This window comes from Crinia signifera, chromosome 8 (genome assembly GCF_055691185.1).
Source record: "Crinia signifera chromosome 8, ASM5569118v1, whole genome shotgun sequence".
In the NCBI taxonomy this organism is placed as follows: Eukaryota; Metazoa; Chordata; class Amphibia; order Anura; family Myobatrachidae; genus Crinia; species Crinia signifera.
The window spans coordinates 100,706,590-100,730,375 of NC_139224.1; the positions used below are offsets into that span (position 1 = coordinate 100,706,590).

Genomic DNA, 23,786 nt, shown 5'->3' on the forward strand with positions numbered 1-23,786 from the left:
GCACAAGTCATAAGCTACTTCGTTATTCCTAGCAGGAGTGGTAAGTATATTAATACCAAATGACTGTACTAACATTCATTTACCACCATGATGCTGTTTTGATATGAATTTCTAACACTTACTTACGAAGAAAATTCATTACTACATTCGTACCAATAGGACTCTTTTTGATGTATGTTCATTAACCATACTATCATCAGCATCATACTAGAGAAGTCACCATATATGTCTATACCTTTTTTCATATTCATCTAACTCCACCATTATCTGTGTTAACATTATTTCAGTATTGGCTGTTTTTTAACTGTAATTTTGTTTATTTTTAATGTTTATCATATATTTATAAAATACATTTTTATTAAATTGGTCTTTTTTTTAGGGCAATCCTGTTTTGGTTTCATTAGTCATGAGAGATGGCCAGATCTTTGTATTTAATCTACTTAGAGAAAGTACACGACACAGAGTGGAATCCAAACCATTAGAAATGTGGCAAATTGCATTGTGAGTATTAAAGTGCCCATACACAGAGTTATATGCCACTTTTTGTACTAGTTCAGATCACATAGTACAAAAAGCATGTGATGTGCTACATCAGCGTGCTTTTTGTACAAGATGCACTGCGATCTAGTACAAAAACTAAGGGCTGCATATACTTTTTGTGCCGTGCGATGTGATGTTTGTGTAGGAGCACACATCGCATTGCACGGGAAAAAACGCACTGTGTATGGGCACTTACAGTGCTTTTATATTGCACACAAATAGTTGAATACTCTATATTCCCTGAATCATGGAATGTGGGTTTATAAAGGCTCCCTGTTTATTAAACCAGTCAGAATGCAGGGATCATCTCAGGATATCGCTGGTGGTGGCCTTTGCAGGGTTTATCCTGATATACTGTAGTTTCACTATGCACAGTAACTGCATATAAAAGAAGCACAGTTGCGACGCTTGTACTGCCTGCGGTCATCCGATACTGTCTCACAGGACCTAACCAATAGGAGATTCCCTCTTACCATCAGTAACCACCTATTACTGACTCTACTCCTTGTGCAGTAGGTAAGTATGTTTCTGACACCACCAGGTACTACCAGCCCTTTAACCACTTTACTGTTGTGTATGCATCAACATGTTGCTGACACACCACCTGACTGGTGTCAGTTGACCCCCACTGGTCACTGACTATTGACCCGACTCATGCTCAGCATGATCACTTACAAAGGGCAAAGCTTGGAAACACTGGCTTAAACCAATACAGGCCAGGAAGGGACTACTTGTGTTGTATTCCTGTAAGATGAAGGATATGTCGACTTAAAGGCACAGATGTTTGTTGCTCGCAGTCTTAAAAAAGACTTGGTACATCACTAAAGGTGCTAGGGACTATTTCATAGCATACAAAGATGTTACAGCAGCATACACTCTTCTCAGTCAAAAGACATCTCCCTCTCTCTCAGGGTTCATCGGCCCCTTTATATAATCAGAAGACCCAATGCATCTCACATTGGGTGGGATGTTCTAACATCTGCAGCCCTGTTTCGCTGGCCACCACATTCTTAATGATCACATATACTCATGTGCGCATGTGCAGAGCCTGGCACCTGCCGCAGGGCATGCTGGGAGGGATCCGTGATGGACTCTTCACACAGCGCTCCGGTAAGAAGCCCATAGGCTTCTGCAGGGAATCGCCAGTTTTTGTTGGCGATTCCCTCCACAGTGCTGCCACTGGGGAGGGGGGGGGCAGAGCATACAGAAATGCGGTAAAAACCCGATAACAGGGTTTTTACTGCATTTCTGCTTTAGAGAATCTCCCCCATTAACCAGGAACTGCCATTTTTCAATTAACACTAGGGGGTTAATTAGCATATGACACCCTATGCACGGGATGTACCAAACAGCGGTGGTACTAACATATGTGGTGAGCAACGCAAAGGGCAGCTCTCCCAATAAGAGCTGCCCTTTGCGATCCTGCAGCTGACTGGAATTCCTTGTTTCAAACAGGGAAGTCCAACTGTGCATGCGCAGAGTAACTGAGGAGCATGCTGGGAGGGATTTATGTTGGATAGCTCACACAGCAGCACTGCGAAGAGAAGCCCATAGGCTTCTATGGTAACCCCCTGCAGTGAAGCCCTGCGGAGAGGGGCTTTAGTGAATTTGAAAATGCGGTAAAAACCCAGAACCCAGGGTTTTTACCAAATTTTTTGTTTAGTACATCCCACCCTGTGAGAATAAATGTCAGTGCAGTTTAAAACCAAAATGCCTTACACATTAGTGGATTGTTTACTAATCAAAATCAACAGACACATGTATAGAATATTGATATACAATGATGATACACAGTATGCATAGTGATATGCAAAAGTTTTAAACATATGTCTTATGTAATAGATCTTAAGTACAATAACCACTGAGTGGTGTAATGTCAGTTTCCAGGATGATGATGTGCTGTTATACTGATGCGAAAACAGGAACCACTGAAACATATAGCACACAAGACAAGTACCACAGAATCCGTACAAATGATAAGCATGAGTACAGAACATAAATCTTGTGTAACAGTTCTTAAGTGGAATAACCACTGAGTGGTGTAATGTCACTTTCCAGGATGATGTGTAGGTCTTAAATGTGCAGAGAGTGGAGTCTCACCTCTCTGAACACCAAAGAATATGCACGCTTGATGAAGGTGTAGCCTGTGCAGAGGTGAGCTGGAGACATTTCCAGTGGTGGTACTTTTCAGTACCTTTCTTGGTACATAAATTCTGTCTCTTGGTGATTACTTTGGAAATATTTAATCCTGCTACTGACTGACTTGTGCTAGATTGCTGTGCTGTCTGTTCATATTTAAGTTCCTCTTGTGCAGTTACAAATGTGGTCCGCTGGTCTACCAGGGACTCCCTAGTGTCCTCCGTTGTGGTCCTGCGTGCAGTGTGCTGCCATCTCTAGCCGCTTGCTATGTGTTGCAGAATGAAAAGCACAGCAGTTGGAAACCATTCCCTGTCACCTCCACACTGACTAAACCTGGGCCACCAGTCTGCACCAGACATGTACACTCTTTGGAAATACGAAGATGCCTATAAAACTCTCACATGCATCATCATGGAAACATTAAACCACTCAATAGTCAACGTCAATGTCTTGAACAAATTTGTTTCTGGTGTGGATGGATATGAAAATTACACATAAACAGTACTGTAGACTAAAATGATACAGAAACCAGTGAAACAGTGCTCATGTATTATACTTTATCTATTTATAGAATTGGAAACCTGACCTAGGAGAATAGAAATGATCCATGACCACAAGTGAAACTATCAGTTTACGAACACTGTTTAATAAAAAACAGAGGAAAATGAAAAAGTGAATACAAAAATATTAAAAATATATACGTGCAATATTAAAACTCATAGGCACAATATATTTAAAATCAAACAACATGTGATCTCATATAATGATATATGCTTAAATAAAAGTTATGGTTAGAGTCACTCTGCTCCACTGTGCCAGCTAGGTTTACTGTGTCCAGTAGTAGACCTAAATCCAGACCCCTAGTCCATGCTTATATCATAGTGGCTGGCAATGTGCAGACACACATATTACAGTATGTCACAGAGATGTTGAACGCCAGCTACCCGTACAACAGGTGTAAAAGCAGCTAATAGCTTGTCCCGGGCAGACAGTCTGTTGATCTGCCAAACTACTACTGGGCACACAGTTAACCTAGACGCTCAGTGGAACAATCAGCACACCCACACCAGGATCATGGGCCCTCCTGTGATTCCCAGGAAATTTCTGTCCTATGACTGAGAATCCCTCAAATCTTCCCTCCAACTAAATGGTGGCGTCTCGCCTCCATTTTTCCAAACAAAGCCCCCCCCCCCCCTTTGTTCACCCATGTGTAGAATGTGTCATGAGCATGTGCATAGTACCTGAAAATTGATACTTTACGCCGATGGGTGCAGGTTTCACCGCACCTGAATGACACCCCCTAAGAGCAACTTTATTTAAGCATATATCATCTATATATATATATATATATATATATAGAAAGCACTTACCCCCTCGCAGAAAGGATTGGAGCCGGCACACGGTAGTAGGTGAAGAAAAAAAGGGTTTATTGCAATTACATCATTGCACAAAGAGACAGCTGCCGACCTGACAGCCGTTTCAACTGCATGTGAGCAGTTTTCATCAGAGGTGAAGCACACTGCAGCAGAGCAAACATATATACCATAAAATTGCGCCAAAAAACATGTAAATGAGGTCAACCAGACCTCCACTGACCTGGCTCGTCATCTCCATTGAGTGACAGCTGGGAAGGCGGGGGAGGGGCTCTGTGATGCAACTGAATGGGAAACTCCAGAGCATAATCAGCCTAGATGCGGCTGTCTCTGGGGTTCCATGCGCATCATGTGTGCGATGCGGCTGCTGTCACTACTTGTACAGCTGAGCCGCTGGGCGCTCATTGTTGCTGAAGGAGAGGGGAAGGGTGATGCTGCGGGCCGTAAGGGGAAGATCATAGATGCTGCGCTGGCGCTGTCATATCAAGTGGATAGTAGCGTATCATGTTGTGTCCATGTGTCAGGCTGGTTGACCCCAGGGTATAGCATAATACAGGGAAGCATGGATATACAGTGTCAAACAAACGGCAGGGTCGTTAATTGTGCACATAGCCATGTGTTAAAGCAAAAAACACATATTGAAATAAACTGACGACACACAGCGGTGTCAACACCTCTATTGTATATAATGCCTCAAAACTGACGACATTGATGCAGATAGCCATGTGTTAAAGCAAAAAACACATGTTGAAATAAACTGACGACACATAGCGGTGTCAACACCTCTATTGTATATATTGCCTCAAAACTGACGACACGCGGCGGTGTCAACATCTGTACCATAAATTGGGGAAAAAAGTACCGCAAATAACACATCAGCACATCATAGTAGGTAGAAAAGCGCACGGCAGCGCATACATCTGATCCCTGAGCACTCAGCGGTGCCCAGAGTTAGCAAGAACCATCACAGCAATACAGGAAAGACATATAAAATAAAATAAAGGGAATCATAAGTCACAGGAAACAACCCATTTTAAAGTCTTCATTGAGACCCAAGGGTGCAAGGCAGTTCAGTCTGAAAATCCACAAGAGCTCCCGCTGGAGTAACATCCTTTCCCTGTCCCCGCCATATTTGAGGGGAGGGATGTGGTCTAGTATAGTACATTTCAGATCCGTGACTTTATGGGATTTATTGAGAAAGTGTCTCGCAACAGGTAAGTTCTTCAAATCACTGTGTATCACATCTGGACTGGTACTCTTCTTTATGGACGATCTATGTTGGTTCAGCCTCTCTTTAAGCATACGGGTGGTCTTGCCCACATAGACCAATTTGCAGGGACACTGCAGAGCATATATAACAAATTTGCTGTTACAGTCCAGGCGGTATTTAATATTGAAGGTCTCCCCATCTGAGGGATTGGTGAATTTTGTCCCAGTAAGCAGGAACTGACAGTTCACACAGCTGCCGCACTTGAACGTACCCTTCTTTAGTTTAAGCCAATTAAATTTGGAAGATACGGTGGGGTTTGTGGCAGTCTTGACCAGCATATCCCTGAGGTTAGGGCCTCTACGATATGCAAATCTCGGGGGCAGGCTGAGCTCTTTTGATAATATGGGGTCACTGGCTACCAAGTGCCAGTGTTCATTAATTTTCTCTCGGATGTGTTTCGATGCCACTGTATATGTGCTGACAAAATTCAATCTGGGTGATTTATCTGTGGAAGCCGTGGCAGTAGTGCAAAGCAAGTCCTCTCTGTTGAGTAGGGATACCCTCTCCATTGCTTCTTTGACCTCAGCGGCATGATAGCCCCTCTCCAGAAACTTGTTCTTCATAGTTTCCAAGGCTTGCTTCATAGTATCAGGGTCAGATGTGATGCGCACCACCCGTAGGAGTTGCGAGGGTACTTATGTATTATCTGGGCTCCCATGTTAAATGCACCCCATTTTTTCATACCCCTACTATCCAATTACGCATGGAGTTGATTTTATATAGTGTGGCGAGCGCAGCGAGCCGTCGTGCCCGAAGCGTGGCGAGCGGAGCGAGCCCCGCGAGGGTACGCGGTGTCATAAGAAAAACGGGAGCCCAGATATTACATAAGTACCGTTGCGAGTAAGGCAGACCTCGCTTGAGTGGCTCAGGATGGAAGCTGGAGGCTAGTAGCAATGTGTTTTTGTCCGATTCTTTGGAATAAATCTTTGTACTGAGGTGTCCTTTATGCAGCATCACAGTGACATCTAGATAGTTGATGAGCTTTTGGCTGAGACTGGTGGTGAACCTGATGGTCCCGGGTATAGAATTCAGGTATTGGATGAAACTCAAGAGCTTCTCTTCACCCCCTGTCCAGATCAGGAACAGGTCGTCAATGTATCTCACATACATGACAATGTCTCCACTGTAGGCTGGGTTTCCGATTATGTGCTCCTCCTCATAGGCCGCCATGACCAGGTTGGCATAACTTGGTGCCATATTAGACCCCATGGCGGTCCCTTGGCGCTGGAGGAAGAAACGCCCCTCAAAAAGGAAATAGTTCTTGGTCAAGATAGTTTCAATCAGGAGCAGTAAAAACTCAGCCGGTGGCCCATCATATATGTCATTGTTAAGTATGGCTTGTCGGCATGCTGCTAACCCCAATGCATGGGGGATATTAGTATAGAGGCTCGTGACATCTAGTGTCACGAGCAAGGACCCCTCAGGGACATGATTGAGTGCTTGTACCTTGCGGAGAAAGTCACTGGTATCAGCAATGAAGCTTGTAGTGGCCTTCACGACTGGTTGTAAATAGAAGTCCACTAATTGGGACAGAGGCTGGCATAAGGATCCTCTCGCCGATATTATCGGCCTTCCCGGTGGGGTAGAGAGGGACTTATGCACCTTTGGGAGAGTGTAGAGGAAGGGTATCCGAGGATGCGGTTGAGTCAGGAATCTGGCAGTTTCTTCATTGATGAATAGATTCACTTTGCCAAGCTGAATGATCCCATCAATGAGCTTCTTGAATTTCCAGGTCGGGTCAGAGTCCAACTGTTCATAACAGGTTGTGTCTGACAGTTGTGATGTGGCTTCTGCAACATAGTAGCTTCGATTAAGCAGTACAATGCCTCCCCCTTTATCGGCTGGCCTGATTATTAGATCTGCATCAGCCGACAGGGTTTTGATGGCCATTTTCTCTTCTTTAGATATATTGTGGTAGGAGATTTTCTGCCTACCAATAAATGAGTTGGTATCTCTTTTCAATACCACCAGTCTCAGCCAAAAGCTCATCAACTATCTAGATGTCACTGTGATGCTGCATAAAGGACACCTCAGTACAAAGATTTATTCCAAAGAATCGGACAAAAACACATTGCTACTAGCCTCCAGCTTCCATCCTGAGCCACTCAAGCGAGGTCTGCCTTACTCGCAACTCCTACGGGTGGTGCGCATCACATCTGACCCTGATACTATGAAGCAAGCCTTGGAAACTATGAAGAACAAGTTTCTGGAGAGGGGCTATCATGCCGCTGAGGTCAAAGAAGCAATGGAGAGGGTATCCCTACTCAACAGAGAGGACTTGCTTTGCACTACTGCCACGGCTTCCACAGATAAATCACCCAGATTGAATTTTGTCAGCACATATACAGTGGCATCGAAACACATCCGAGAGAAAATTAATGAACACTGGCACTTGGTAGCCAGTGACCCCATATTATCAAAAGAGCTCAGCCTGCCCCCGAGATTTGCATATCGTAGAGGCCCTAACCTCAGGGATATGCTGGTCAAGACTGCCACAAACCCCACCGTATCTTCCAAATTTAATTGGCTTAAACTAAAGAAGGGTACGTTCAAGTGCGGCAGCTGTGTGAACTGTCAGTTCCTGCTTACTGGGACAAAATTCACCAATCCCTCAGATGGGGAGACCTTCAATATTAAATACCGCCTGGACTGTAACAGCAAATTTGTTATATATGCTCTGCAGTGTCCCTGCAAATTGGTCTATGTGGGCAAGACCACCCGTATGCTTAAAGAGAGGCTGAACCAACATAGATCGTCCATAAAGAAGAGTACCAGTCCAGATGTGATACACAGTGATTTGAAGAACTTACCTGTTGCGAGACACTTTCTCAATAAATCCCATAAAGTCACGGATCTGAAATGTACTATACTAGACCACATCCCTCCCCTCAAATATGGCGGGGACAGGGAAAGGATGTTACTCCAGCGGGAGCTCTTGTGGATTTTCAGACTGAACTGCCTTGCACCCTTGGGTCTCAATGAAGACTTTAAAATGGGTTGTTTCCTGTGACTTATGATTCCCTTTATTTTATTTTATATGTCTTTCCTGTATTGCTGTGATGGTTCTTGCTAACTCTGGGCACCGCTGAGTGCTCAGGGATCAGATGTATGCGCTGCCGTGCGCTTTTCTACCTACTATGATGTGCTGATGTGTTATTTGCGGTACTTTTTTCCCCAATTTATGGTACAGATGTTGACACCGCCGCGTGTCGTCAGTTTTGAGGCAATATATACAATAGAGGTGTTGACACCGCTATGTGTCGTCAGTTTATTTCAACATGTGTTTTTTGCTTTAACACATGGCTATCTGCATCAATGTCGTCAGTTTTGAGGCATTATATACAATAGAGGTGTTGACACCGCTGTGTGTCGTCAGTTTATTTCAATATGTGTTTTTTGCTTTAACACATGGCTATGTGCACAATTAACGACCCTGCCGTTTGTTTGACACTGTATATCCATGCTTCCCTGTATTATGCTATACCCTGGGGTCAACCAGCCTGACACATGGACACAACATGATACGCTACTATCCACTTGATATGACAGCGCCAGCGCAGCATCTATGATCTTCCCCTTACGGCCCGCAGCATCACCCTTCCCCTCTCCTTCAGCAACAATGAGCGCCCAGCGGCTCAGCTGTACAAGTAGTGACAGCAGCCGCATCGCACACATGATGCGCATGGAACCCCAGAGACAGCCGCATCTAGGCTGATTATGCTCTGGAGTTTCCCATTCAGTTGCATCACAGAGCCCCTCCCCCGCCTTCCCAGCTGTCACTCAATGGAGATGACGAGCCAGGTCAGTGGAGGTCTGGTTGACCTCATTTACATGTTTTTTGGCGCAATTTTATGGTATATATGTTTGCTCTGCTGCAGTGTGCTTCACCTCTGATGAAAACTGCTCACATGCAGTTGAAACGGCTGTCAGGTCGGCAGCTGTCTCTTTGTGCAATGATGTAATTGCAATAAACCCTTTTTTTCTTCACCTACTACCGTGTGCCGGCTCCAATCCTTTCTGCGAGGGGGTAAGTGCTTTCTATTAACCACATTATGTGCCTGGCACCGGAACAGTTTTATCTTTAACCAGAGTGCCAACCTGAGAACCCAACTGTCTATATATATATATATATATATATATAGCTTCGAGTGGGCTTACTAGTAATTATATAAGATCACAGATTTCTTGATTTTGAATATATATATATTGTGTGTATATTATATTGTTTTTTATTGCACCTTTAGTCTACCATTTGTTTTATTTATGTGAATGAGACCAGGGCCGGATTAACAATGGGGCGGATGGAGCTGCAGCTCCAGGCCTCCCATTGAAAATAGGCCCACAGCATCCCCTGCAGTGCAGTCCAGTGTTGACAGAAAATAACAAAACCTTTTCTTCGGTCAGCACTTACAAAAATTATTACCCTCCCAGAAAATCCCCGTCTAGCATCCGCATCCATCTGTTTGCGTGTGCCAGTGTCAGCATCTATATTCGTGTCAGCGTATTTCTTTGTGTCATCATATTTCTGTGGGTCAGCCTCCTTGTATCCGTGTGTCAGAGTCAGCAAGGGTGCCAGTGTCTATCTGTCTGTGTGTCAGCCTCTTTGTTTCCTTGTGTCAGCATCTGTCCATGTGTCTGTGTCGGTGTCAGCATTTGTGTGTCAGTGTTTTTGTGTGTGTCAGTGGCTGTCTCTATGTCAGTGTTAACATCTGTTTGTGTCAGCATCACCACCCCCGTCTGCTTCACCGCACCTTTCATCTGAAGTACAGGCCCCCTTTGATTGACCATGCTTTGCTAAAAAGGGCATTACTCAGTCCTTTATAATTAACAAAGAGAATATAGAATATAAAAGAAAAGCTATGTTGAGTTGTGCACATTTTTTGGTGGTTCAAAAAGTGTGCTAATAGTGGTAAAATCTGTAGGTTTTTATGTGCTAGAGGTAACACTGCACCTTGGTATCTCCTCACATCACTGACCGGTTCCGTTAAAGTGAAATTGATGTGGGTGCATGTGCTCACTGGCTCCCATTCACTTCAGTGGCCATAGGCATGCGCAGCACATTTTATTAGGGGGTGCACTGTCAAAGCGGTGTGCCTATTGGGCATGTCTAACACCGCCATTGGGTCTGTTTAACACCGCAAATCAGGCGTACACTCACTACAATATAAAATGTCTCTCCGCCACACCATAATCTCCTGCCTATTTCAGTTTTAATCTTCTAATTACTCTGTGTAACTGTACATGCAAATAAAGTCAAAATCATATCTGGATGACACAGATATGTAGTGATATGACAATGGTGTAATACAATTAATAATGCAAAACACACATTGATTGATGGGCGCTTATTTTTATGGAATACAGGTCTAAAAAGCAAAAATCTTTGGTAAAAGGTATTGCTGGTATTACTAGCAGCAATAAGTGTGGGGGTGGGGGCACAGCATTAGGGGGTGCCTGTGCACCCTTAACACTCAATGTGCGCACGCCTATGTCAGTGGCATATCTGGAGCATGCAGCAATAATCCGTGAACAATTTGGGATTTTTGTTTCTTTCTGTATTAACTGTTCTAGCACTTAAGAAAAGGCAGACAATGCAGTTCTCACCCTTTTCAAAACCAAAAATGAAACTTTTTGTGGTTATAGTTTCATTATAAATTGGTAAAAATGTATGCACCAGCTATGTATTCCTTAGAGATATCCACACCCACATTACTGTTCACAAAACCCACATCATTTATAGCGACACAGCAATCGTCACACCCCCTGCAGCAGCACACAATACATTTCAGCTCCAGGCCCATATGGACCTTAATATGGCTCTGAATGAGGCATATTTTGAGTGAGAAAGCTGATTGGCAGGGCTGAGTCGCCATGGGGGTATAGGAAGCCACAGGGTAAAAGGACAATTCTGTCAAATAAAAAAGAAACTCGTGTATTTATCCTTAATTACTTAGTTTGTTTCCAGAACTGTAATATAGATCAAAAAAAATAAAAAAAATTGTATAAAAAATAATTCATACACATAAAATATGTAAAACCGTTCAACAACATGTTTTCTACTACAAGTGACACATAGGATGCAATAAGAGACTTGTATATAAATACAGGTACACCACCGATTTTCCGGCAACCGTTGATCCGGAACCTCTTTTAATCCGGACAATTTTGCTCTGTCCGGATTAAAAGAGTTTAACTGACCTCTTTTAATCCGGACAAGTTTGCTTTGTCCGGATTAAAAGAGGTCCGTTAAACTCTTTTAATCCGGACAGAGCAAAATTGTCCGGATTAAAAGAGGTCCATTAAACTCTTTTAATCCGGAACACTTTCTGCGCATGGGCGTAACACGCAATAGCCGCAAGTTAGCTTCTGCGGACACTGCAGGTGACACAGAAAGCATCATGGCGTCTGAGGTGAAATCAAGTGACACAGCGTGCAGCAGTGGGGGTGATATGTCGCCCAAGGTCCTGGCAAGTACCGCACATTGGCGGAACACACATCATGAGCAAGTTCCACTGGATACAGCTTCCAATAACTCTGCAGGTGACACAGCGGGCAGCAGTGGGGGCGATATGTCGTCCAAGGTCCCGGCAAGTACCGCACATGGGCGCAAGAGAAAGCATGTTCAAGTGTCACTGGTTACAGCTTCCAAGCACACTGCAGGTGACACAGCAGGCAGCAGTGGGGGTCATATGGCGGCCAAGGTCCCAGCAAGTACCGCACATGGGCGGAACACACAGCATGTTCAAGTGCCACTGGGTACAGCTTCCAAGCACACTGCAGGTGACACAGCAGGCAGCAGTGGGGGTGATATGGCGGCCAAGGTCCCAGCAAGTACCGCACATGGGCGGAAGAGAAAGCATGTTCAAGTGCCACTGGGTACAGCTTCCAAGCACACTGTAGGTGACACAGCAGGCAGCAGTGGGGGTGATATGTCGTCCAAGGCCCAGGCAAGTACCGCACATGGGCGGAAGAGAAAGCATGTTCAAGTGCCACTGGGTACAGCTTCCAAGCACACTGCAGGTGACACAGCAGGCAGCAGTGGGGGTCATATGGCGGCCAAGGTCCCAGCAAGTACCGCACATGGGCAGAAGAGAAAGCATGTTCAAGTGCCACTGGGTACAGCTTCCAAGCACACTGCAGGTGACACAGCAGGCAGCAGTGGGGGTCATATGGCGGCCAAGGTCCCAGCAAGTACCGCACATGGGCGGAACACACAGCATGTTCAAGTGCCACTGGGTACAGCTTCCAAGCACACTGCAGGTGACACAGCAGGCAGCAGTGGGGGTCATATGGCGGCCAAGGTCCCAGCAAGTACCGCACATGGGCAGAAGAGAAAGCATGTTCAAGTGCCACTGGGTACAGCTTCCAAGCACACTGCAGGTGACACAGCAGGCAGCAGTGGGGGTCATATGGCGGCCAAGGTCCCAGCAAGTACCGCACATGGGCGGAACACACAGCATGTTCAAGTGCCACTGGGTACAGCTTCCAAGCACACTGCAGGTGACACAGCAGGCAGCAGTGGGGGTCATATGGCGGCCAAGGTCCCAGCAAGTACCGCACATGGGCAGAAGAGAAAGCATGTTCAAGTGCCACTGGTTACAGCTTCCAAGCACACTGCAGGTGACACAGCAGGCAGCAGTGGGGGTCATATGGCGGCCAAGGTCCCAGCAAGTACCGCACATGGGCGGAACACACAGCATGTTCAAGTGCCACTGGGTACAGCTTCTAAGCACACTGTAGGTGACACAGCGGGCAGCAGTGGGGGTCATATTGCGGCCAATGTCCCAGCAAGTACCGCACATGGGCGGAACACACAGCATGAGCAAGTGCCACTGGGTACAGCTTCCAACCACACAGCAGGTGACACAGCAGGCAGCAGTGGGGCTGTTATGGCATCCCCAGACAGTTCAAGTGACAGTAATGCTGCTAGGCCTTCCAAGAACAGTCGTGGTACAGGTATAAAGCGTAAACACAAGTCTATATCGGTGCAGGCAAAAGTTGAGATATTACAAAAACTTGACCGTGGTGTGTCAGTGAAGAAGCTGTGTGATACATACAGTCTTGGTTCCTCAACAGTGTATGACATCAAAAAGCAAAGGGAGAAAATATTGCAGTTCTTTGCAGAAAGTGAATCGAAGAAGCAAATGAGCATTCGCAAAACTATGAAAACTGGTAAAAGCACTGAGCATGATCGAGTGTTGCTGGAATGGTTTCGACAACGTCGGAGTGATGGTGTAGACTTGTCGGGCATCATGGTACAGGAACAAGCTAAGTTGTTCCATAAAGCACTAAACCTTGACTATGAGTGTGATTACAGTGAAGGATGGCTGCATAGGTTTAAGACACGTCACGGAATTTCGATGCGTAAAGTGTGTGGAGAAAAACGGTCTGCAGACCATGAAGCAGCTGAAGAGTATGTGGTTGAGTTTGCAAAGCTTGTGTCTGACAAAAACCTCACCCCCCAGCAAGTTTATAATGCGGATGAAACTGCACTTTATTGGAGATGCACTCCTAGGAAAACCTTATCAATGGAGGATGAAGAAGCCCCCACAGGGTTTAAACAATCTAAGGACAGAGTTACTGTCTTAGGCTGCTCCAATGCTGCTGGAACTCACCGATGTAAGCCACTAGTGATCGGAAAAAGTAAATGCCCTAGGGCTTTAAAAGGTGTTAAAGTGTATCCTGTAATTTATCGCGCAAATAAAAATGGATGGATTACTACTGAGTTAATGCTAGAGTGGTTTACAAAGTATTTTGTGGCAGAAGCCAGAGCACACTGCACATCTGTAGGCCTAGCAGAGGACTGCAAAATTCTTCTTCTCCTGGACAACTGTTCAGCTCACCCTAGTGCTGATCTGCTGCGCAAAAATAATGTTTTTACAGCATACTTACCACCAAACTGTACATCGCTTATCCAACCACAAGATCAAGGAATATTGCGCTCTATGAAGGCCAAGTATCGCACACTTTTCATGAAACACATGCTAGATGTGGTGAATTCAGGAAAGCCTATTCAGTCATTTATCAAAGACTTTAACATGAAAGATGTTCTTTGGTTTGTTGCTAGTGCTTGGGAGAATGTAAATTCATTAACACTAAAGAATGGATGGCATAAGTTGTGGCCTGCCATGGTGTTTGAAAATGCACCTGATGAAGATCAAAGTATTGCCTTCACGGGATTTCGTGGAGCACATGATAAAGAATGTGTTCTTGATTTACTTGAATATGCAAAAAGATGTACAGGTACTGGAACTGCTGCCAACGATCTATCAAGTAGGCTGAACGAAGAAAACCTAGCAGAGTGGATGGAGGTTGACGTTGAAATACCTGTTGTACGTCACTGTACTGACTCTGAAATAATAGATATGGTTTTGAATCCTGAAAAAATCATTGAAAGTGATGATGGTGGGAGTGAAGAGGATGTAATTGAAATCCCCACTAGTATTGACAAACTGATTGAGATGACAAGTGAGCTAATCAAAGGACTAGAACAACGTAACTTTGTGACAGCACAAGAACTAATGCATTTTCAATTGATGAAAGAAAAACTGTACAGGGAAAGGTCAAAACTTATGAAACAACCTCAACTTGATGTCGTGTTTAAGAAGCTATGTAAGAATGTGCCTCTGAGCAGAACCAGTACTGTAGCATCTCCGATTCCTTCAACTTCTACAACAGGTCCCTGTTCCCCAGGCATCCCAGATGCGACTGTCCCACCTGAAATACTTCAAGTCCAAGATGATGAATAGGTTGGAGGGGGATTTGGACTGTGGGAGGTTTTCAGTTAGTTATACGAGTTGGGCTGTGGAAGATTTAGAGTTGGGCTGTGGAAGGTTTAGAGGTGGGCTGTGGAAGGTTTAGAGGTGAGCTGTGGAAGGTTACCAGAAAGTGTGGAAGGTTTGCAGTAAGTGATAAGAGGTGGGCTGTGGAAGGTTTAGAGGTGGGCTGTGGGGAAGGTTTAGAGAAAGTGTGGAAGGTTTGCAGTAAGTGATAAGAGGTGGGCTGTGGAAGGTTTAGAGGTGGGCTGTGGAAGGTTTAGAGGTGGGCTGTGGGGAAGGTTTACAGAAAGTGTGGAAGGTTTGCAGTAAGTGATAAGAGGTGGGCTGTGGAAGGTTTAGAGGTGGGCTGTGGAAGGTTTAGAGGTGGGCTGTGGGGAAGGTTTACAGAAAGTGTGGAAGGTTTGCAGTAAGTGATAAGAGGTGGGCTGTGGAAGGTTTAGAGGTGGGCTGTGGGGAAGGTTTACAGAAAGTGTGGAAGGTTTGCAGTAAGTGATAAGAGGTGGGCTGTGGAAGGTTTAGAGGTGGGCTGTGGAAGGTTTAGAGGTGGGCTGTGGGGAAGGTTTACAGAAAGTGTGGAAGGTTTGCAGTAAGTGATAAGAGGTGGGCTGTGGAAGGTTTAGAGGTGGGCTGTGGGGAAGGTTTACAGAAAGTGTGGAAGGTTTGCAGTAAGTGATAAGAGGTGGTCTGTGGAAGGTTTAGAGGTGGGCTGTGGAAGGTTTACAGAAAGTGTGGAAGGTTTGCAGTAAGTGATAAGAGGTGGGCTGTGGAAGGTTTAGAGGTGGGCTGTGGGGAAGGTTTACAGAAAGTGTGGAAGGTTTGCAGTAAGTGATAAGAGGTGGTCTGTGGAAGGTTTAGAGGTGGGCTGTGGAAGGTTTACAGAAAGTGTGGAAGGTTTGCAGTAAGTGATAAGAGGTGGGCTGTGGAAGGTTTAGAGGTGGGCTGTGGAAGGTTTAGAGTTCAGCTGTGGAGGTACGTTCATATGGTGTAGTGGATGTTTGGCTGCAGGGGGGTTACAGTTACTGTTATGCTGTAGGAGGTTTAGAGTACAGGTACTGTACCTGTAGTGACTTTAATTCATACTGCACTTTGGGCCTTATTCAAGTTCACTCTTTCTGACAAAATCCTTCTTAGATGGACAGAACCATGTGCACTGCAGGTGGGGCAGATGTAACATGTGCATAGAGAATTATGTGAGTTATTTTGTTTCTGTGCAGGGAAGATACTGACTGCTTTATTTTTACAATACAATATAGATCTCATATTGAAGTAAAACCTCACCCAAACATAATTCTCTATGCACATGTTACATCTGCCCCACCTGCAGTGCACATGGTTCTGTCCATCTAAGAAGCATTTTGTCAGAAAGAGTGAACTTGAATAAGGCCCTTACTGTGTTTGTTCAAAATGTACCTGATACCTGATTTGGTTGTACAGCACGTACTACACTGTAATAAACAGTTTTGCATACTCTACTGTGTTTATTCATTCATTAATATTATGCTGTTGCATATACTTTACTAATTATTGCTTTAGAAATGTGATGAAGGTGTTAAATCACAAAAAAACTAGTCATCCATGAAACCTTCGATAATCCGGAAATATCGATAATCCGGAACGGCACTGGAACCGATGATGCCGGAAAATCGGTGGTGTACCTGTATTTAAATATAAAACTCAACATAATGTGATACAATTAGTGAAGTCTGCAAACAGTGAACTTTTAAAATATTTTTTTCACATTATTGCCATCAAATGAGAAAGAATGTTTATGCACTAGTATAACATATACAGTAGCTTACACTAGCGGTTTACAAATCCCCCTAGGCCTAATATTCCACTATATGCTTTGTGAGACGTTTAGGAGTCTATTCATGAAGTAGTGAAAAAGCTGTTCTTTCCCACATCTTCGTCCTGTTCAGAAAAGGAGTTACTATGACGAAATATCAGATTTCCCCAGCGGTTCTCCTGATTACTGATTCAGTAATACGGGAAGAGTGATTCAAAGAAGATTGGAAATCTCAGCTTTCCATTTCACCACTCAAAAAACTATTTCCATCTATAAATGGCGTACTGAGCCAACTGATGTGAGAATAGGAAGGAAGACTGCTGGCCAAAGATTAATATTTTTCTTATAACTGTGCCATCTTTTGTGTCATGTTAATTTGTTTTTGCCACCACAACAATTTTTCATTTAAGTTGGCTTTGGCAGTTTAACATGGCACCTCCCAGCTTACTGCTTACAGACTTGCGTAAATCTGTATTTTGATGCCATCTCTGTCAATGTCGTCATCCGTTGATGCAACTTTCCTATTTTCAGAGGGTGAGAAGCCGCTATCTGGATGATGTGGTTTTGCTTAATGTGGACACCAACTCATTGGAAACTCCTTTCAATGACTTATCAGCACTACCCAGCGATGTGGTGAGTGTGTTTTTTTTTTTTTTTTTTTTAGTAAAAACACATGCCACTTACATGTTTTATAGTGAAGACTGTATTGTTATGCACTTATAATTATATTTACAATGGGAAGATTTACTTTAATTATTATTATTTTATTTGTGCAATACCTATGATACACCTTTGGACATTCATATATATTAACATTATCAACATGTGATACTGAACTAAATATCTGAATTATCAGATGTATTTTGGCTACAATTCTACATCATGCTACCTATTCTATGGTACATATTGATTAAATCAGTTCCGATGAAAGCCTACACATAAACAACAAATTTCCAGCATGCAAGTCCTCTACTATTGTGGCAATACTGTACAGTATGTGGGATCCAATACCAGCTGAAGCATATCCATGCAATGTGTATGTATTGTGGTCTATATGAAGGCTTTTATATGATCAGATTTAATCAATATACTGTATACCAATGTTTAAAGACCATAATGCACATTAATATGTGATGACTTATCTGTGGGTCATACCTAGTGTTGGCTCCTACCTGTGAGTTGGAGTGAGCTACCGCTGGCCACGCTGCTCCCTGCCGTGTCTGGCTGGCCCTTGTCTATCACTGCTGCCAAAGACAAGGCGCCTATACAATACAGTTGCTAGGTGGCGGGCCCAGCGCATGAATAGTATCAGTAGCAGTACTGTGCATGAACAAAAGCCTGGCTTCTATGGGCTGTGTCGTCAGCAGCCCACAGAAGCTGGCTAGGGCTGCACGACAAGATAGAGAGTGGCTTGCTATAGGCACCCAGATCTCTGCCTGTCATGCGTCAATAAGAAGTCACTTCCAGTCACAGTAAAGCCAGTGGCTTCACTAACATTGAGGAGGTGGCGGTTTTTACCTGAGGGGGCTTAGTCCTGCAGCCCATAGGTAAAAACCACCACTGGTCATACCCCTGTTTGGTGTATTAAGTGCTGCTACTTTATTATTTTTCAAACACAGTCTAACAGCGCAGTTAGGAGCCAATTGGCTGGTACTTTATCTCACTCTCCATTGTTTATCTCTTCAAGGCTTAGTAAATAGACCCCCAATATACCAACCAATAAGCTTGTAAAGCACAACGGAATCTGCTGCGCTATATAAGAAACTGTAAATAAATAAATAAGCTTCTGTGATTTTTCAAACATAGCCTATAACATGACAGAAGCTGATTGGTTGGTACTTTCTACTTTTTGGTTGGTACTTTATGGTACTTTATTTCTCATGGTTTCATAAATTTCCCTCATATTCTGGTAATGATACCAGTGTCTAATAAATAGGATCCTGCACCTACATAATAGTAATACTGCCTAGTAATGTTACCAATATCTAATATACAGGATCCTGTGGATACACAGTAGTAATGATGCCATTGTCTCATAGTTGCCTACACTCCTGCATTCTGCAGGAGACTCCCTGAAATAGCAGCAATCTCCCTCTCTCCCTCATTAGTCTAGAAATCTCCCTCATTTCACCTAGCCCACATTACACTGTTACTGTTTTTGGGGGAAAAGGAACGAGAGACAATTTCCCAGTACTTTACCAAGTATAGTAGCTCTTACTAACTGCTTTGGGGCTCATCTACATTTGGATATACTGTAAGTCATTTAAAAAGATTCCTCTCAGATGTAGCAGTACACACCCACGATTCTAGGTGCCACGTTCACAATCTCTTTTCACAATCTCTCCATATATGGAACTAGACACGCCCATTGGGTGGAGCATGACATGCCCCCTCAATGGGGCGCTGTGCAAAATTCTACTACCAACTATAATCTCCCGGAAACCACTTATCAAAAGTAGGCAAGTATGCATTGTCTAATACACATATCATGTGTCTAAATAGCAGTATTTATATCTGTATACAGAACTGCACTTACAGCAGTACTGTCTGGTATTGATACCCATGTCTCATACACATTATCTGGTAATGATACCCAGACTGGCCCATAGCGCTACAGATGTATTCCCAGCTGGCCCTGAGCCCTCCTGTATTGTCAGTTTTCAAACTGCACAGTAGTGAAATTAGTGCACCATGTTTCTGGCAACCTGCTCATAGGTAATAGACTCACAATGCTAGAGCCTACTCTGTGGAGTCTGCACCCAGGCACTTTCCTCTGTTAAAATGTCCCTGCCAATTAAATTTGGTAGTTGCGTTAACATATTTATAGGGGCCCAGCTATAGTATCCATGTTGTCTGCAGGATATGTTCTTTATAATGATTGGCCAAGTCTTTTAAGCATGGGCCCCTACCGGTGGGACCTTCATGTCCCAGTCTGACACTGATGATACCAATGTCTCTAACACAGTATGTCGCACCTACATTGTAGTAATAATATCTGATAATTATAGCAATGTCTCATACACAATACCCTGCACCTCCATAGTATAGTATTGTTACCCAATATCTCATACACAGTATACTGCACCTGCATAGTAGCAACGCTTTGGTCATGAAGCCGCTGCCTAATGCAAAAACAGCTGTTGTAATGTTTTCCCTCATAGAGGCTGTTTCTGCTGATAGACACGCAATTTAGCCGTTCCCACTATTCATAAATAATAATCTGCATTTTTCTACACATGGTTTAGGACCCTGTATATTACTGACAATGTAAAGAAAATTAGAGTATATTTTCCCCTTAAGGTTTTTGTTAAAAATAACCTCCAGCTCACTAAGCCTTGTGTGAAGCACACTGTCTCTCTGGCCTAATCCAGGCACTGTGCTATTAGCTGCATACCACATCTCAGTCACTGCTTTTCTGAAGCTTTCCGAGATGGTGATATGCTGCAGGGGAAACTGAAAGCAGATGACTCTGCTGAAAACCAGCGAGAAAACCAGAGGCGACACCTTCCCCGTTTGTGAGAGTCTGATATATGTATCCACACCTAGTGAAACATACTGAGACTATAATGAAGGCCTGCAAATGTGCTTTGTTTCCAGTCTTTCAGTAAATTTGATGCAACCCCGGCTGCCTCTGTAAGGTCTATTGTGTTAGATGAAAAATGATGTCGCCGGTGGTTACATAGTAATTCTCAACATAAATCAAATATTTGGATGATGATGAGTAAGTTCTGTAAACAATATTATACCCAGCTGTGCAGTCACGGGAGCCAGTCAGGCATCCATTGCCCTTTGGTATTGTCAGCCATTTTGGCAGTTATTATGGGAGCTCCAGTTTGGTGCAATATTGTGTGTTTAATTCTTTTTTTTTTAGATTACACTTAAATCGCAAAGGCTTTTTACCACCTAGCAATAGGAATACACTTGTAAAAGTACATGTCAGTGCGAACCACTGCATTTTACACTTTTTCATGCAATACTTGAGTATAACTTAACAGTGCATGCAACTTTATCCTGTATTCTGGTGCTTGAACTATAGTGCCTTGTAACATCCAATGCAACTTCATCAGGAGTAAAGGTGCCCATACACGCTCCGATCCTGGTGTGCGTTCTGGGCAAAAATAGCATCCATTGCATCGCATTGCATTGCATGCCTTGTGCATGCAATGCGATGCGATGAGATGCCGCGGGAGCACGCACCTCAAAGCACACATCGCACCGCCGGGATCAGAGCGTGCATAGGCACCTTTATGGATCTTTGCTTTCATTTCACTCAAAAGCCCTTTTAAATATAGCATTATATTTGTCATTGTTCTTCCTAACTTTCCAATTTAGTCTAATTTGTCACATTGCAAAAGCAAGTATATTAAAACCGAATTCATTATTCACTTTCTCTGCATCTGGAGTTTATGTTAATCCAGATCGGTTCTCTCCCACACATACTGTAATTAGTATCTACCTCCTTGCAGGTAAAACACTAATTATTAGGACAGTTTCCCTCTCCACCTGTGAATCTATCTCATTCAATTACGGATACAACAGCTCTGGACATTTTAATTAGATGCTGCAGGCAGTCAGTGACAGCAGTGTCACATATTATTTCCGTTCCTTCACTCGATTTACATCTGTCCTAAATCATCTGACAATTGTTTCAGTGTTCGCAACAGTTGTGGCTTATACTGTAAATGAATACACTGAATGTTTTACTTTATTATTATTACTATTAAAAAATCTTTTATTTTTAAAAAATGAACAAAGCAAACTAATGCCCAATTCTTATCGCTCTTTGGTAGCATGTGGAATATCATTCCATAACATCTAGATAAGTTTTAATGACTGGTAAGTCCAGAAGTGGAACTTTAATAGACTCATACAATACTTTTTATTTGTCATGTAGCCTAATATGTTTAAATGTGTGTTTGTTCTTGTTGGTGTTCCATTCACAGAACCTGTAACGGTTTCCGAATACTAGCATGACAACTTTAATGTAATCTTGTATTCTAGCACAGCGTGACATTTTGTGTGTTATTTTGTGTGAATTCATCAATCGCACAAAGTGGAACTCTGCACACATGCCATGTTATTACCAGAACATCAAACGTGTAACATTTATTGCTAAATGGCTTGTCTGAGCTTAATTGTTAAGAGAGGTGTCAGTCAGCTCCGCTGAGCCTATTAAACATGTCACTGCCGTTACCTGTCTCTAGTCTTAGGAAGGGCTCCGGGCTCTGAGATATTGGAAGCATGTGATACTGATTACTAATCTAGATAGTGCTGATCCCTGCGGAGGTTAAAGGTCACACTTGTCCCCCATTAGAAGTCCCTTCTCCACGCGGATGCCCCTGCTGCGTCCAATACTACAATCTTCCTAATGGCTGCCTTCCAGAATTCGCACTTAATATTTCAGATTTACGGGCTGTTACAGACGCTGTCAGCCAGTAGCATTTCCGCTCACACTAAAGTATTTCAGATTGCAAATATAAATCAGTCAAAGAAGGTTCAGAACAAAAAAAATCTAAATAACAATAAAAAGAAAAACTTCCCGTCTTGCATCTAAAAATAAGTTTATTTCCTAATTGTATTCCTATGTGCTTTAAAAACCTGTTCAGAAAAGAATAGTCAGATTTTGGCGATATGGGCAGAATTTCATGGACATGAACAATGGAATAAACCTAACTCCAACTTTTATAACTGTAGGAATATGGGTAAATACCACATGTAGGTACTGTATAAAGAACTTAATCCAATAATAACATGCATATTTAAAGCCTTTTATGCCAAAAAACTATCTCTTTGGAAAGATGAAACAGACTGCATGTTACAGTGCATTGCGCCAATGCAGATGCTTAAATTGCAGCATGAAAAATGCAACTACAATGCAAAATGTGTCCCATTCAATACTTTGTATGGCCGCAATAGTTGATTTTGTGCCAATGTTGCTATATCAGGGGCACATTACTATAGGTAAGTAACACCCAAATTTGTGGTTGTGTGGGTGCCCTTATAGTGGAATACATACTGTACAATATCCCGGCAGTCAAAAGACCGACCCCAGCATCCCTATACGGAGTATCCCATAGGTGACTTAACCCTCTTCATCTACCCGCTTAACCTTCAGCGCAAAAAATAAACTGCGCTGGTGGGTGTGGGTAATAGAATTAATTTGTACCTTTCACACCTTTCATAAGGACACAAGACACATTGGTTGTAAAATGTAAATTATTTATCAAACAATTAAAAAGAAACATATATAATTCATCCTAAAAATATGTGTCCTCATGAAAGACGTGAAAGGTACAATTAATGATATTACTCAAACTCGCCAGTGCAGTTTTTTTTTGTTTTTTTGTGGGGATTTTTGGATTTTTACCTCTGCAAGTTTTTTGGGTGAACTCTCTTACATATGCAGCAGCTGAGTTTGGATCAAATGTCAAATACGAACACCAGTAAATATATATACCTTCTTCTTGGTTGCAACAGTGCTAGGGTCCTAGTCTGTTTCCACCCTTGTGGTCCATTCAGTCATTTGTCTTTTGCTTCCCTGCTTGCAGCCTAAACCTAACCTTGTAAGTGCCTAAACCTACCCCTCCCTGCAGGTAATCCCCACCCACCAACACCTCCTCCCCAGGCAGCTGAACCATAAATCCCCCCACTACTGCCTAAAGCAAACCCCCTACCTTTGCAGGTCTGACCCTAACCTGCCCCACCTCAGCAAACTTACATTTGGGATGCCAGCTGTCAGGACTCAAACGAATGTCAGCATCCTGATCCATTAAGAAGTTCCAGCCAGTGTTCTGTCGGCAAATGGAATTCCGACTGCTGGGAGTCTAACTGCATCCCCTAATAGCGACCAAATAATGGTTTAACTGGAGATAAAGTGAGGAAAGAGCTCTGTAGGGAAG

At 43.4% G+C, this 23,786-nt stretch overlaps 1 protein-coding gene across 5 annotated transcripts in view; it reads left to right on the top strand.

Moving 5' to 3' along the window:
- The window catches only part of DENND1B (DENN domain containing 1B), a 214,830-nt gene that overhangs the window by 157,026 nt on the left and 34,018 nt on the right, over positions 1-23,786 (top strand). For all 5 annotated transcript variants that reach the window (XM_083156880.1, XM_083156883.1, XM_083156878.1 and 2 more), the window contains one exon: positions 17,419-17,520. In XM_083156880.1, coding sequence (XP_083013006.1) covers positions 17,419-17,520 — 102 coding nt within the window. The remainder of the gene's footprint in view (positions 1-17,418; positions 17,521-23,786) is intronic.